Below are 14,192 nucleotides of genomic sequence, written 5' to 3' on the forward strand. Positions count from 1 at the left end.
AGCGAGAGAGTGGGGAGGACGGGAGAGAGCGAGAGAGTGGGGAGGGCGGGAGAGAGAGAGAGTGGGGATGGCGGGAGAGAGAGAGAGTGGGGATGGCGGGAGAGAGAGAGTGGGGAGGGCGGGAGAGAGAGAGAGAGTGGGGAGGGCGGGAGAGAGAGAGAGTGGGGAGGGCGGGAGAGAGAGAGAGTGGGGAGGGTGGGAGAGAGAGAGAGAGAGTGGGGAGGGTGGAGAGAGAGAGAGAGAGTGGGGAGGGCGGGAGAGAGAGAGAGTGGGGAGGGCGGGAGAGAGAGAGAGAGTGGGGAGGGCGGGAGAGAGAGAGAGAGAGTGGGGAGGGCGGGAGAGAGAGAGAGAGAGTGGGGAGGGCGGGAGAGAGAGAGAGAGTGGGGAGGACGGGAGAGAGAGAGAGAGTGGGGAGGACGGGAGAGAGAGAGTGGGGAGGGCGGGAGAGAGAGAGAGAGTGGGGAGGGCGGGAGAGAGAGAGAGTGGGGAGGGCGGGAGAGAGAGAGTGGGGAGGGCGGGAGAGAGAGAGTGGGGAGGACGGGAGAGAGAGAGTGGGGAGGACGGGAGAGAGAGAGTGGGGAGGGCGGGAGAGAGCGAGAGAGTGGGGAGGGCGGGAGAGAGCGAGAGAGTGGGGAGGACGGGAGAGAGCGAGAGAGTGGGGAGGGCGGGAGAGAGCGAAAGAGTGGGGAGGACGGGAGAGAGCGAGAGAGTGGGGAGGACGGGAGAGAGCGAGTGGGGAGGGCGGGAGAGAGCGGGGTGGAATTGGGAAGAAGGGGAGGGTGCGCAGGGCGGGAGACAGGTAGAGGGCGCGCGCAGGGTTGACGGGGAGAGTGAGGTAGAATGGGATGAGGTGAGAGTGGTGTGCACGGGTCAGGGTAGACCTGGAGTGAGCTGGGAGGGGGGAGAATGGGGTGAAGGGAGGGAGGAGTGGGGGGATGGGAAGGGCTGTGATTTGTTGGGGAGGGGTAGAGTGGGTGGCGGTCTGAGGGAAGTGTCGGGGAGAGAGGATGAAGAGAAAAATGTAAGGAGGGAGAGAGGGCTGGGAGGGGGAGGGGTGATATGGAGGGGGTTAGGGAGACAGGGGAGGGTGGGCAATGGAGAGAGAATCAAATAGGCAAGGTTAGTTGGGGAGAACGGGGAAGGTACTGGTGAAGGTGGGGCTGGGGTGTGTGTTAAGTAGCAGATATGTATGCCGTTGCCAAATTAAATGTCGCTAACGTAGGTTGTTGAAATTGAAGATATTCAGAGTGTTTTAAGAAGCTGTGTCAAGACCTGCCATGGCAACTACTTTAGCCGATTAATGAAAGCAATTATGCATCTTTTATTTACATATTCAAATTGAGAACTGCAAGGATCAATAATAGAGTTTAATAATTACACTGTCATAATGCCAATGACATCACAAACTAGCTTCAACTGACTGCTTGTAAAAAAGAGACTCTTCAACTGGCTATTTTTTCAGTTGAAATTCTGTAAGGAAATTATTCTTCAGCTCTGGGAGTTCTTGTAATTACAGCTGGCCATCACATTCCTGGATTTTCCTATTACTGGTGATGGGTCCTACATGTTTGTTGTCTACATGTCTGTTCATGCACACTGCTAGGTTGGATTCTGATTCCTGTGTAAATTCAGTAGCTATATATAATGTTTATTCAGTTGATAACATGATTTTTAATTTAAATTTAGCCTTGGTTTCATAACGCAACTGAGTAGAGATTTCTAACTTTTTCAACAGGAATACAACTCATCATTTGGTCAACCCAAATATTTGTTTAACAAGCTGCTTGGCTACAGCTGTGAACAGAAAGCAGTCTGATTTCATCCACAAAGTTACTGTTTCTGTTTACTAGTAAATAGGATGCCTGGCCTTGTGCAGAATGAGATTAATGGAAGGGGGAGCCCTACCAAAAGGAAACGACTTTCCCTTAAGTTCTTTCAGAAAAAAGAAGCCAAACGGGCACTGGATTTTACTGAGAAGCAAGAAAATGAACAAAGTCCTTCAGAGCCAAAAAAACTGGATAAGTATGTTGCACAATTAATCAGTACAACATATTCTGCGAAGTTGAGTCTAATGTGTTCTAATGTGTATTTTTAGTAATGTACTGGGCAATTGATGTACATTAATTGTAGGACATGAGACTGTATCATTCAAATGTTTACTGGCTTGTAAAACACAGGATGCCGTTTTTATTTAATACTGCATATTCCTGCTACTTTGTTGCAGGAAGTATGGTTAACATTTTGCTATTGTTGGTGCTTAGGCTTGTGCTGGTTGGCAATGCACACTTGATTTTTAGATCTTACAAAACTAAACTAATTGGAGGATATTAGGAAAGGCGTGGTACAGATGTGAAGAGGGGGTGGTGAATCTAGAATAGCAAATAAATACTGTCATGTCTGTCTAATGTTATACCCTTTTAGAACAAACAAAATATAACATTAGGCATCCTATAACAATAAGGAATCTTTGCTTATAAACACTTGTAAACTCTTGAAGCTATTTGCTAGATGACATTGCATCTGCTGCAACTTCAGTAACTTGTCTCAAGCTGTTCTTTGACACTCAATGTTACCTGCAATGCTCACCTAGTGACTTTGTTTCCTCAATTGTTGGCTAGTCTGGCAAAATTGAAGAAGTGGTAATTTCTTGTGATTCTATTTTGAAGATAAAACATTCCAAAATAACTTTTAAAATTCTTATTACGGTGAGATTAAAATAGTCACAATTAGTTAATCTATATCGTACAAGCTTCAAATACAATGTCAGATTATTTGATCTTTTGATAACAGGACCTCAAATTTGGAAAACATTAAATGAATTGTAACATAATAGGATTCTGTGCAAACTGAAATGCTATAGACTTGCTACCAGCATAACATACATGTAACAATACATAACTCAATTAAATCTGGCAGAGGGAGGGAACAGTGAATAGAGGGGAGGAACACGCAAGGAAAATCAGTACCTCAGATGCAACACCGCTCATCCAGTACTTTAGCTGCATGCCTGGCTGGATTGTCTCCAGGAGCAGAAAGATGATTACCAAACAAATTTTTACTGGCAGTTGCTGAGCTGCTTCCAACTATGTTTGATGCCCTGAAATAGTGTGTTTGAGCAGGAATGGAAAGATGAACAAATCTGTATTGGTGGCCTATCCACAAGGTTGCTTTATAAAAGGTCAAAGGGGGTAAGGAAGAAAGTATTTTGGACAAAATGTATACTGACTTATTGTTTCCTACCCCATTAATTTACCATTATATTTTCCTGACAAAAGTAGATCTTGGATGAATAAGGTACTGCAGAAGGTCTTTTTGCTTGGTGAATCTCTCTGGTATATAGTTTTTCTCTGATTCCTGAATAGCTGAAAATGTAATATCACTTGATAAGTCCTCTTTTATATAACAAGCAAATAACAAATTTGGGGAATAATTCCATATAGGTACAATATTTCTCTTTCTCCTCCCACTCACTTCCACAACTAAGTTACATAATTTCCCTCAATGCAATAAATTTTTAAATATTTTACCTCACAACGTCAAGAAATCTCTCAGGCTAGCTTCTGATTGGTGCTGAGTGCATAATGAGCAATGGGTGTCAATTATTTGAACATCTTGATTTGTCAATTTATGGTTATTGTGAGTTGTACCTTTTCCTGGTTGTCATGCCTGTGTGTCTTTTTTATTCAGAGTAATTTCTTTCACTGTGGTTTGGAATATTTTTATTTAATATATCCCATGACTTTACATTCAATGATTGCAAGATCTTTTGAAACTATTTATTCAGAATTACTGATTATTGTAATGGCAATGTGGCTTTTCTTCTTCCCCAATTCTATCCCTAAAATAGATGTGATAAGGTTGTTTTTGGAGTCCCTTTGATATCTTCTGCAGTTGGATACGAAAAGAGGGAGGAGCTTCTACCTTTTGTGGGCCTGAACAATCTGGGAAATACATGTTACCTCAATAGTGTACTTCAGGTAAAGTAGACTGATCTTAGAGGTAGTTTCAATTCCTTGAATTATATTCACTGGCATATGTTATCAAATTACAATACGCTCTCATTTTCTGATTTTATAACATGAATTTGGGAGCATCTACCCTGAAATAAGTAATCAATTGGTGCTTCTTCTTTACAATTTTTTTGAAGTCACTTGTTCATTTAAATTGACTAGCCTGAAGCAAGGGATTTCATTCCCTCAAATATTATCAGACATCCTGAGACATTAATAAAATTACACATGGCGTTAGTTTCTCCATTTATCCAGATTTATATTTTTTAAGCTTACTGACAATGAAGGACAGGAAAAGGCCTCATATTAGGCAACTTGTTCCAATTCAGTTTGCAATCATTTATAATGTGCAGAGCTGTTCACGTCTTTTTTGTGTTGGGCATTTCAGTCTGCTGGTGTGAATCTGCCTGCAGTGAGTTTTTCTGCTGCTTCTTCCATCACTGTACTCTATTGTTCTGAAATGCATTGCGACGTTTCTAAGAAATGTAATAAGGTAGTAGCGGTGCTTCTGTTTCTCGACTAAATGTGTGTATAAGCAGAGTAACGATTGCAATTCAGCCAGAAAGAACTGCATGAGGGACTCATGAAATGTACGTGTTTTAGGTAACTAGTGAGTTAAGAATCTTCTTTATCTTCTATCAAACCTTTGGATTACTTCTGAATAAGTTCTAATTTTTAAAATATTGATAAATTCTTATAGATGTCCTTCATTTTCAATATTCTCCTTGACTATTCACCTACCAGCAAAAAATCAACTTTTTAAATAGTAGATTTTCCCCATTGGACAATGAGATAATAACATGAGGGCACCACTTCAAAATAATCCCAAAGGAAATTAAGGGGAAGGTCTAAAAAAAATCATTACAGAGAAAGTTATTAGAATTTGCTGCAGACAGTTATTTGTCAGGTTTGAGTGCAAAAGATCCTATAGCATTATTTTAAATAAGAACAGGGTCCTAGCCAGTATTTCTCCCTCAACCAATATCACTTGGAAAAAACAAATTATCTGGCCACTGATGTTTGTGGGACCTTTCTGTGAACAAATTGGTCACTGCTCATCCTAGATTACAACAGTGACTACACTTCAAATAGTACTTTGTTGGTTGTAAAGTGTGTCGGGATATACTGTAATTGTGAAAGTTGCCAAATAAATGCAAATCTTTCTTTAAATTGAATCAGAGTTGATAAATTATTTTAAACTGGAATTAGATAGTTGATTCAAAGAATAATATTTTAAGATTATGGAACTTGGACTAGATGCTTAACAGTGAAAGATTTTGGCACAGATTTGATGAACCAAAGAACATGTTTCCGTACTGTTTAGTAGCTCACACAGCTAATCCATGCTCAAAATGTGGTTAGTGTGTAAATTTGTATAATGGTCACATTTTGTTAAAATACAACTTTTTCTTTAATGACCAGGTGTTGTATTATTGTCCTGGATTTAAAACTGGGATGAAATTCATGTATGACATAATATCCAAAAAATACGAGATACTGAAGAGTGAGGAAGAACCCAAAAAAGTCCAGGTAATCTGGAATGAAAATACACTTGCAAATTATTAGGATATTATGCATTTCCCCGACTATTCGGGTATTTTAATTTGCTGCTGCTTCTGTAACTACATATAAAATAAAATGTGTTTCCAGTATGTTATTTTCAAAACAGTAATTTATTGTTATATGGTTCTACTGTTATGGGTGGCCTTCTTGTACCTCATTTAAATGGCTGTTCATGTGTTGTCTTGCTATTTGTTCATGGAGGGCACTGCTGCTGAGATGAACTCTTCATATAATTATCATATGCCAACATATAATTTCCATCCTGACACTGGATAGTGATCAAGAGGAGAAAATTTGGTTGATTTTCTCCCCCCCCTCCCTCTCTCTGAGGATCACTGAAACCATCTGTAATACTCTGGCAGACTTCAGCCAAATTAAACAGAGCACTTTTCTGACATGTGACTTAGCACGTCACACTGGGTGATACCTATACAGAATGAGCAGTAGCAGAAACAACATGAAGAGAAGTTTTCAGCAGAGTCTCTCAAGAGACAATTATGGCCACATAACTGAGATGATGTTTGCATTATTTTGAAGAAAAATAAGTTATTTTTAAAGGGGAATTACTCATGAACAGTTAATTCTAATTAAATATATCCTGACAGTTTTTGCATTTGACAGAGTTTAGCTAACTAACTAACTAAAATTTTAAGTATAATACTAATCTGAATGCTTCTGTACGATAGGACATATTAAATGGTCAAGAGGAATTGCCAATCTGTTTAGAGCTGATCTGCAACTTGCACGGCTTGATTGTGTCGATGGAACAGATACAAGCCAGCTATCTTCTGAATGCAGAGAATTGTCCTGAAGGTGAACTTGCTACTCAGCCTAAAAGACTGATGAGTACACTGAAGTAAGTTTTTAAACACATATTAATTTTTTTGGGGGGGGCGGGGCGTGGAAATAAATACTTAGAGATAAAATTCAAATATTAGGTCTTGCTGTTAAATAATCCTAAATAAGGCACTTCTGAACAAAATACCGGTATTGAACGATTAATTGTGAACTTAAAATTCAAACTCTGGATACACCTCCGTGATCACTCTGAGTACTTTGTCATCAACTGTCCTAATACCAGAATCCTAGCCAAGGCAACTAAACATGTAGAACATTTATTCAACCAGAGATTTTCTTAACTATGGTAAGGTAGATTTAGCTACACATCACTATTATAATAGTAAATCTCTGAAGTGATCAATTTTGTCTGAAAAATTAAAGGTTGTTTCATATTTTGCTTTTTCCTCCCTTTTATGTCACTTCTGAGGGTGATAATTCATACTACACTATGACTCCTTGGGCAGTGGCAGCCCTTTAATAACTTGTTGAAATGCCCATTCTTCATCTTTGAACTGTAAAATGTCAGCCTACCCTCTTCCGTTATCCTAAGTGCACTTAAACAGAAGATACTCAATATTAGTCATGAATAGGAAGCGTGGTTTCTCATTTTTCTCCATTCTGGGGATGCCTAGGCCATTGTTGCACCATTCCCACAGCTGCTGGAATTGAGATTGAGTAACTCAGCCTAGACCAAGAAGTGAATTCGGGCTCTTTCCTGCCTGTATGAACCAAACTATGGGTTATTTTGATACACTATGTGAAATCCTGTTTAACTTAACAGCATTTTATATACATAGCAAAGATGTTATTAGCCTAAAATCATACCTTCAAGGTTCTGCATTGAAGGAATATTCTGGGATAATGTTGTTAAACTTGTTTAAAAAATAATTTATTTATCCTCCTGCTCTTCTCCATGCTTAGTCCTAACAAACTGAAGTTGCACACCAACTGAAACTGCCATATTTTTCAAAGGTTGAACACTGAAGTGTGATCAGTACTTGTTTCAGCTACTGGCATTGACATTTCACATCTGGGCACTCAATGCTGTTTCAGCACCCAGCTTTAGAAATGGCATGAGAGAGGCCAGCAGTTGTGAAGTTAACTTTTTATTTGCCTCTTCCACAATTCACAACCTGCCTCCCCCTCAAAAAAAAACTGAAGCCACTTACTCCTTACTGGGGTACTTTGTCCAAGTAGCTATCATCTGTAAATGTATATAGGCTGCACAGTCACTCGATAATCATAGCCTCACCCAATTTTGACCTTGTTCAGCACCCAACAAGGGTTGTTAGAATGTAATTTTGCCACCTAACCCAGGTGGGCACTATAGCCAATTGTAATCATCCTGCTGGCATCCTAGCTGAGATCATTAAATCACCATAGATCAAGAATTGAACCAAATCAACCAAATTTTCTCCTGTTCTTTGTATCTGTTATTTGCTGCAGCAGTTTTCATTAACGACACAATAGGAGGCCATTTGGCCCATAGAGTCTTATGCGGGCTCTCTGTGGAGCAATCCAGTCAGTCCCATTCCCCACTTAATCCCTGAGTCAACAGGGAAAAACTTTAAATTTTAAAAAACTTGAATACTACAAATAAAACAATGAGAAAGCTTGTTTAGTGAGTCAGAGAATCCACTATTTTATAACAGCATTACAAGTATATAATGGTGTAGTACTGTGTGACATTTCTCACAGCAAAAACATGTAACTTTGTGTTAAATCTGCTTCTTTCTCCTCACTGTAATTCTGTTGTGTTCAATCAGATTCATTCTCAATTTTTCACTCTATGCCTCCTCTCATCTGTATGTCTCCAGTGTGTCTCTGCAGCTGTCACACATGTTCCCTTTACTGATGTATTCACTACCTATCTTTTACCTTTTTTAAGCTACTGTATTGTATGTAGGAAAATGGGAGAGGTTGCCTGAGAAATGCTGAAGTTGGGGTAACTGAGATAGAAAGTGAAGATGAGTGTAAGGCAAGGAGCATCCCAGGATGTGGGGTTAAGGAAGAGTAGGGAGATCTGGGAAATGGGGAGTAAGAGTGTGGTAATATAGGAATATATGGTGATGGAGCATGTGAGCATTCAAGAAACACTTGGCAGGTTAGTTGGAAAGAATTACTGTTTCTACCATCCAAAGTCTTGCTCATTTTGAGTCCTCTACCAAACTGGTTTTCTCCTCAGCTGATTCAGAACCATATATGCATAATTCTTTTCTTAGTTAAGTAGTGTAGGGATGGCTGGAAATTCAGCGAAGAATTCTGACCCCAAAAAAGACATAAATAAGACTGGATCTCCAGTGAGATCTGCCCAGCCCAAACCAGAAAGCTGACATGGTAAAAGATTATTAAAAATCAGTGGTGCACCAGGAAAGGGCTTACATGTACAAGGAAAAAGACCAAACTTTATACTCAGCTAAATCAAAAGAGCTTTGTATTTTTAAAATTTAAATTTTAAAAATGAGGATGATTATTAGGATTGAATTTTTAAAATATGCTCATTCTTGGACTTTACCTTTTATTGATTTCGGTGTTTCTGGAAGAATTACAGCTGTAGGCTTGATGTATTGCAGTATCCCTCATGACTGACATTACAGTAAGTGTCTATTGTAATCAAGTAACTGGGCTACATGACAGATTGTACTTGAAGGTATTACAGTCATACCAATAGAAGCAAAAAGAATTCTGCAGTACAAATAAAATGAAATGACATTTGAATGGAATAATATATGAACTGTTCATTCGTACTTTAGAGAGCTGAATCCAATGTATGATGGCTACTTACAGCATGATGCACAAGAAGTGTTGCAATGTATTTTGGGATACATCCTGGAAGCTTGTCAGCTGTTGAGGAAAAGTGCATCTGTTGAAGAAAATGTAGACCCTGAAACAACCGTGGAGAATAAAATGAATAGGCCTACAGAAATTACTTGTTCCAATAATCTGATAATTGGAAATGATGCTGTGCAAGAAGACCATGAAATGCCTGATCTAGAGAAAGAGGAAATGCTAAAGAAAAGGAAAAATGGGAAAAGAAAAAGCGATACACAAGCTGGCAATGCCATGAAAAAATCTAAATTGCCTAAGGATGTGAGAAAAGCAGAGGAGAAACGGCAAACAAGACGAACCAGAAAACCTTCTGGGGAAGCTATTGAACAAGAACCTGATATTGATGCTAGGAGTGTATCTGAAAATGGTATTGTGCACTCAGTTGCTCATAAGAAAACAGAACTTGGGTTAAGATGGCTGAAACCTACAGTGAAGCAGCCAAGCATACTTTCAAAATTTTGTAGTCTTGGCAAGCGAACATCAAATCAGGGCATCAAAGAACCAAGAAAAGGTGAGGAAGCAAATGGAAATCAGCCACAGTGTACAGAAACGTCAAATGAGAACGGCTCAATAGAGCAATACTATTCTGCATCAGGCTGCAAGGCCCATTGTGCTACAGAAACCCCCAATAAGAAAAATGGAAGTGTGAGTGAAACTGAAGACAAGAGCACAAGGAAAGCAGGTTGGTGATGCTAAAAGTTTCAGTAAGTTTTCTTTTTAGCTAAAGCTGACCAGTTAAGCAGGATTCATTCAATACCTCAACTAAAGTCTCTCACTTCCAGCACAATACAGGCAAACACTGTTTCCAATTAAATACTCTTAGTGCTGTACAATTATGCTCAGTGTTTCTGTCTAGTAAAGGTCAAGTAAGAAAGAGCCTGGGGAAGAGAAAGAAAAGGAAAGCTAAGAGGTACGAATGATGAACTAATATATTAAAAATTAATCATAGGACTCAATGAGGTGGATGCTGAGATATCCAAAACCATGAAGAAATACAGATAGACATTATTTAGGCTAAAGGTGACATTAACTGAATTAGAATTATTTTGTGTAAATTAGTTGACTTCTGTATACAGTTATCTAGTATTGATAGGGTTGGAAAAAGATGAAAAATTGACTTTTCCTTGTTAGACATGGTGTATTAGAACATAATCTATTTGAAACTGAAGTATGACTGTAAAGCTGACATTTGTTTCAGTCTGGTCAATTTTCATAGAAGATCTGAGCCATTTATTCCCCTGTTTGCACATTTCAAACTGTCTTGCAGACTGCATATATTTTTACTCACTGGAAAAACAGAAATGCAGTACTTTTCCATGAAATAAATTACAGTCCTTTAAGATTGTTAGAACAATAAAAAAATAAATTCTTGAGACACCAAAGACACAATTAGAGTTTGTCATTCCTCTGTGGTCTGCTAATGCATGTTATTTGGTTAACAACTCTATTCCTGCTTTTTTTGACACCTAAAACATGTCAGATTGACTTGGATACATCTGTGATGCAACTGGAACAGCACGGTAACTTCTTTGGATTGGCTTATAGCTAGGTCCAAAGATTATTTTTATTTAACCAATTAATACTTGTAAAAGCTGTTGCTCCTACTTCTAGTATGGAAGGTGACAGGGAAGGGAGCGGGGATAAGTAGCTTTTACAAAAGTACGGTTTAAAGAGACAGAACCAAATCTAAAATGTCTTAATTGAAATAGATTGTTTTTGCAGTAATAAAGTTATCCCTGCCTCTTGAGTTGCTATATTACTTAAAATTTCAGCTAACGCTGATATTAATGTGATCTTTCATGCCAGGAACATGGTTATTTTTCTTTGTTTCCAGCCAAACAATTATTTATCCATCTCTGTTATTAGCAATAGAAACCTAGCCTGTCTTCCCTCAAATGTCTGCAGTATTTCACTTAACAAGTTGAGTGAAACATAATTTCAGTGTTTTGTTCCTCAAGAATACATTGGTCCATGTTGAGCTTGAGGATCCTTGAGTCATTGTTTTATTTATAGCTTTCAGCTCATGCGACATGGAACAGAGTAAGAAAGCTCATGCAACATGGACTAAAATCATAAAGTAGCTCTTTCTGCAATAAAGACCCCGTACAAAACATGCACCTTAAGAGGAAGAAATATGTAAGGAAAGCAAAATTTTGGTGCTGATTCAAAAATATATTCAATATATCAAAATAATCTTTCCCTATTGGGAACTCTAATTTCTTCCCCCTCTAGAATTATTCAAGGATTGTAATGAGAGGTATAATGATTCAGGTAGAAACTCATTCATTGCATTGTGTACTGAAACTTCAGCCTAGTTTTGGCAGCTGATTCATTGCCACCTGATCTGACTGTGCAGCATGATCCATCAGATTAAAGTACTTTCCTGTTTTGGTGTTAGGCCACTCCTGGTTGGCTGATGCAAGATTTGGGGCCTTACTTAAAAAACTAGTTGGTTGCTTATGTTGCTTACTGAAAAAGTTAATGTCTGCTTGTCTTCCCTTTGTCTTTCAAGCTCATTCACTTCATTGATTATTTCTATTTCTTCAACTTTCATAATTTTTAATTTTTCTTTGTTTTCTACTTTGCTTACCTCCATTCTCTCTAAGCAATCCATGTAATTTAAATACAACTGAAGAATCCCTTGCATTGTTCTTTGCCTCCACTTTCTGTATATCTAGAAGACCAGCTCCATTTTCTAAATCGGCCTCCAGCAGGAAAGCAGAGACAAAGAACAAGGTAAATGCGCTAGAGTCCTTGTGGCTTCACTCTCCAACTCATACATCTTAACAGTTTCTCGAGTCTTTTTTTCTCCTATGGCACAGAGACTCAAAGCTACAATCCTCTGATAGCTCCAGAAGTGGTTGCATCTCCCTTGGTATTTCCTGTTATTAATAGTCCCTAATATTCATGATGCCTTAGCAGACAAAGTTCTGCTTGCAGGTATCAATTCCAAAGCATAAAACATGGAGACTTTAGACAGCCCAGTAAGTGTGAAGTATCCTTTTTCTGCAGCATAGAAATATGGGCATTTTCACCAAATTATATTTTAATTTCTGAGGTCATTGCTTCTTATACTAGCATTTTGACAGTAACAACTACTTTTGGTTTGTTCAGAGTTGTCTGGATTTGAGTTGATGGATGGAATGTTCCAAGGACAGTTAGTTTTGAGAACACGTTGTTTGGAGTGCGAGTGTTACTCTGAACGGAGAGAGAATTTCCAGGATATCAGCGTACCTGTTCAAGAAAATGATCCAAAGGAAGGAGATGGTTCCGAGAGTAAGTAAATAGTTGTCTTTACTGTTATAGTGAAAAATGATTCCTTTTGGGGTCAGTAAATGTAATGTAGGACTTTGAAGTGGAGCATGTAATTTTAATTCTGTGTTTGGTTCTGTTTATCAAGGCGCTAGGGAGACATTTAAGTGCTTGAGGCAGTGCAGTGATGAGCCATAACCGTCCTAGTGGTTAAGGGCTGAGCTACACTAAGTCCTCAAAGTTGTGGTTGCATTCCTGAAAATTGCGACTTTAAGTGAATCATGATTCCTATGGGAACTCGATGTTAAAGCTGGAGTTTGTTGTTTTTTTAATTAATTCATGGGATGTGGGCTTCGCTGGCTGGGCCAGCATTTGTTGCCCAGCCCTAGTTGCCATTGAGAAGATGGTGGTGAGCTGCTGTTTTTTCTGGATAGGAAATGTCCAAAGGAACCTAAGTTGAAATACTATACCGTACGTATGTGGCACTGTGTATTCCTAGCTGGAGTAACTTGCAAAATAAAATAACAAATACTATATGAATTCAAATTAATAACACTAACTCACCCAAACAAGCCCTGAATAGCACAGCTTCTGTGTCTTGCCTAGGAATCATGAAACTTAGCTCAACATTTTGCTTGCTTTCCTTTCTTATAAAGTCTGTTCCCTCTTTGTCACTCTGCCTTCTCCTTTCCTACTCTGGTGCTGTCTCTGTCTAGAACCTGGACCCCCTTCCTGACAGCTGAGGCCCTGTACCGGCGGTTGTCACCGATGGAGAATGGGGAGTGCGGAAGGAGCTGGAACTCAATTTTCACCCCCACCACGCTTCAACGCCCAACTAGTGGCCAGCAGCTTCCTGTTTCTACCCTGCACTCATGTTCCCAAATCTCGACCTCGCTCTCTCCCCGCAGCCTAGGCTTTGGGTGATGGCTCTGGCATCAGGACATTCAGAACATGGCGGTGGCTAGCCCAGAGTTTGGGGGGTGGGGGGGGGGGGGCGTTGGCATTGCAGAGTCAGAGTGCAGATGACTTAAATATAAAAATGGCAGTGCAAATCGGAATAAAAAGGCCCTAAAGAATAAATGTTAAAGCAAAATGATTTTAAGCAGAGCGACTTAAGTGAGGACTTATTGTTTAAGGATAGACAGGAATGGCTTTAAATTTTCATGCCCCTTTTATTCCAGTATCTCCAGAACCAAAGATGGAAATAAAAACACTGAAATGGGCAATATCACAATTTGCTTCAGTGGAACGAATAGTTGGTGAAGACAAATATTTTTGTGAAAACTGTCACCATTACACAGAAGCTGAGCGCAGTCTGTTGTTTGACAAGATGCCAGAAGTGGTTACCATCCACTTGAAGTGTTTTGCAGCATGTAGTTCAGAGTAAGTATGGAACTGCAAAAAAATGAAATTAGAATTGGATGACCAAGTTTTAAGATCAAAATAAAGGTATTTAAAATGCCTAAAACAATTTAACCTATTAGTTTTTCATTCTACACTGAAAAGCTGAGGGAGACTAACTCCCTATCCTTGCATATCTTTAAGTGTATGATTGATTGAAGTGTTCACCTGTCACAAATGGTACAGGGATAAGCAAGAGAAGGGGAAATATTAATATATTACTGACGTGAAATTGATTTGCCAGCCTTTATGGGCAGGATGAGCGCCTAGGACAAAATGCGAGCTCATTAGCACGTC

The 14,192-nt window shown here is 39.3% G+C and overlaps 1 protein-coding gene across 4 annotated transcripts in view; it reads left to right on the plus strand.

Moving 5' to 3' along the window:
* The window catches only part of usp1 (ubiquitin specific peptidase 1), a 95,404-nt gene that overhangs the window by 78,612 nt on the left and 2,600 nt on the right, over nucleotides 1-14,192 (plus strand). For 2 of the 4 annotated variants that reach the window (XM_041208330.1, XM_041208328.1), the window contains exons 2-8: nucleotides 1,736-2,022; nucleotides 3,848-3,977; nucleotides 5,433-5,540; nucleotides 6,260-6,429; nucleotides 9,167-9,924; nucleotides 12,357-12,518; nucleotides 13,676-13,877. In XM_041208330.1, the coding sequence (XP_041064264.1) occupies nucleotides 1,859-2,022; nucleotides 3,848-3,977; nucleotides 5,433-5,540; nucleotides 6,260-6,429; nucleotides 9,167-9,924; nucleotides 12,357-12,518; nucleotides 13,676-13,877 (1,694 nt within the window). In that variant the 5' untranslated portion in view covers nucleotides 1,736-1,858. The remainder of the gene's footprint in view (nucleotides 1-1,735; nucleotides 2,023-3,847; nucleotides 3,978-5,432; nucleotides 5,541-6,259; nucleotides 6,430-9,166; nucleotides 9,925-12,356; nucleotides 12,519-13,675; nucleotides 13,878-14,192) is intronic. The other 2 variants (XM_041208332.1, XM_041208331.1) reach the window with 1 other exon arrangement.

The sequence above is a fragment of the Carcharodon carcharias genome, chromosome 16 (assembly GCF_017639515.1).
Source record: "Carcharodon carcharias isolate sCarCar2 chromosome 16, sCarCar2.pri, whole genome shotgun sequence".
Lineage (NCBI taxonomy): Eukaryota > Metazoa > Chordata > Chondrichthyes > Lamniformes > Lamnidae > Carcharodon > Carcharodon carcharias.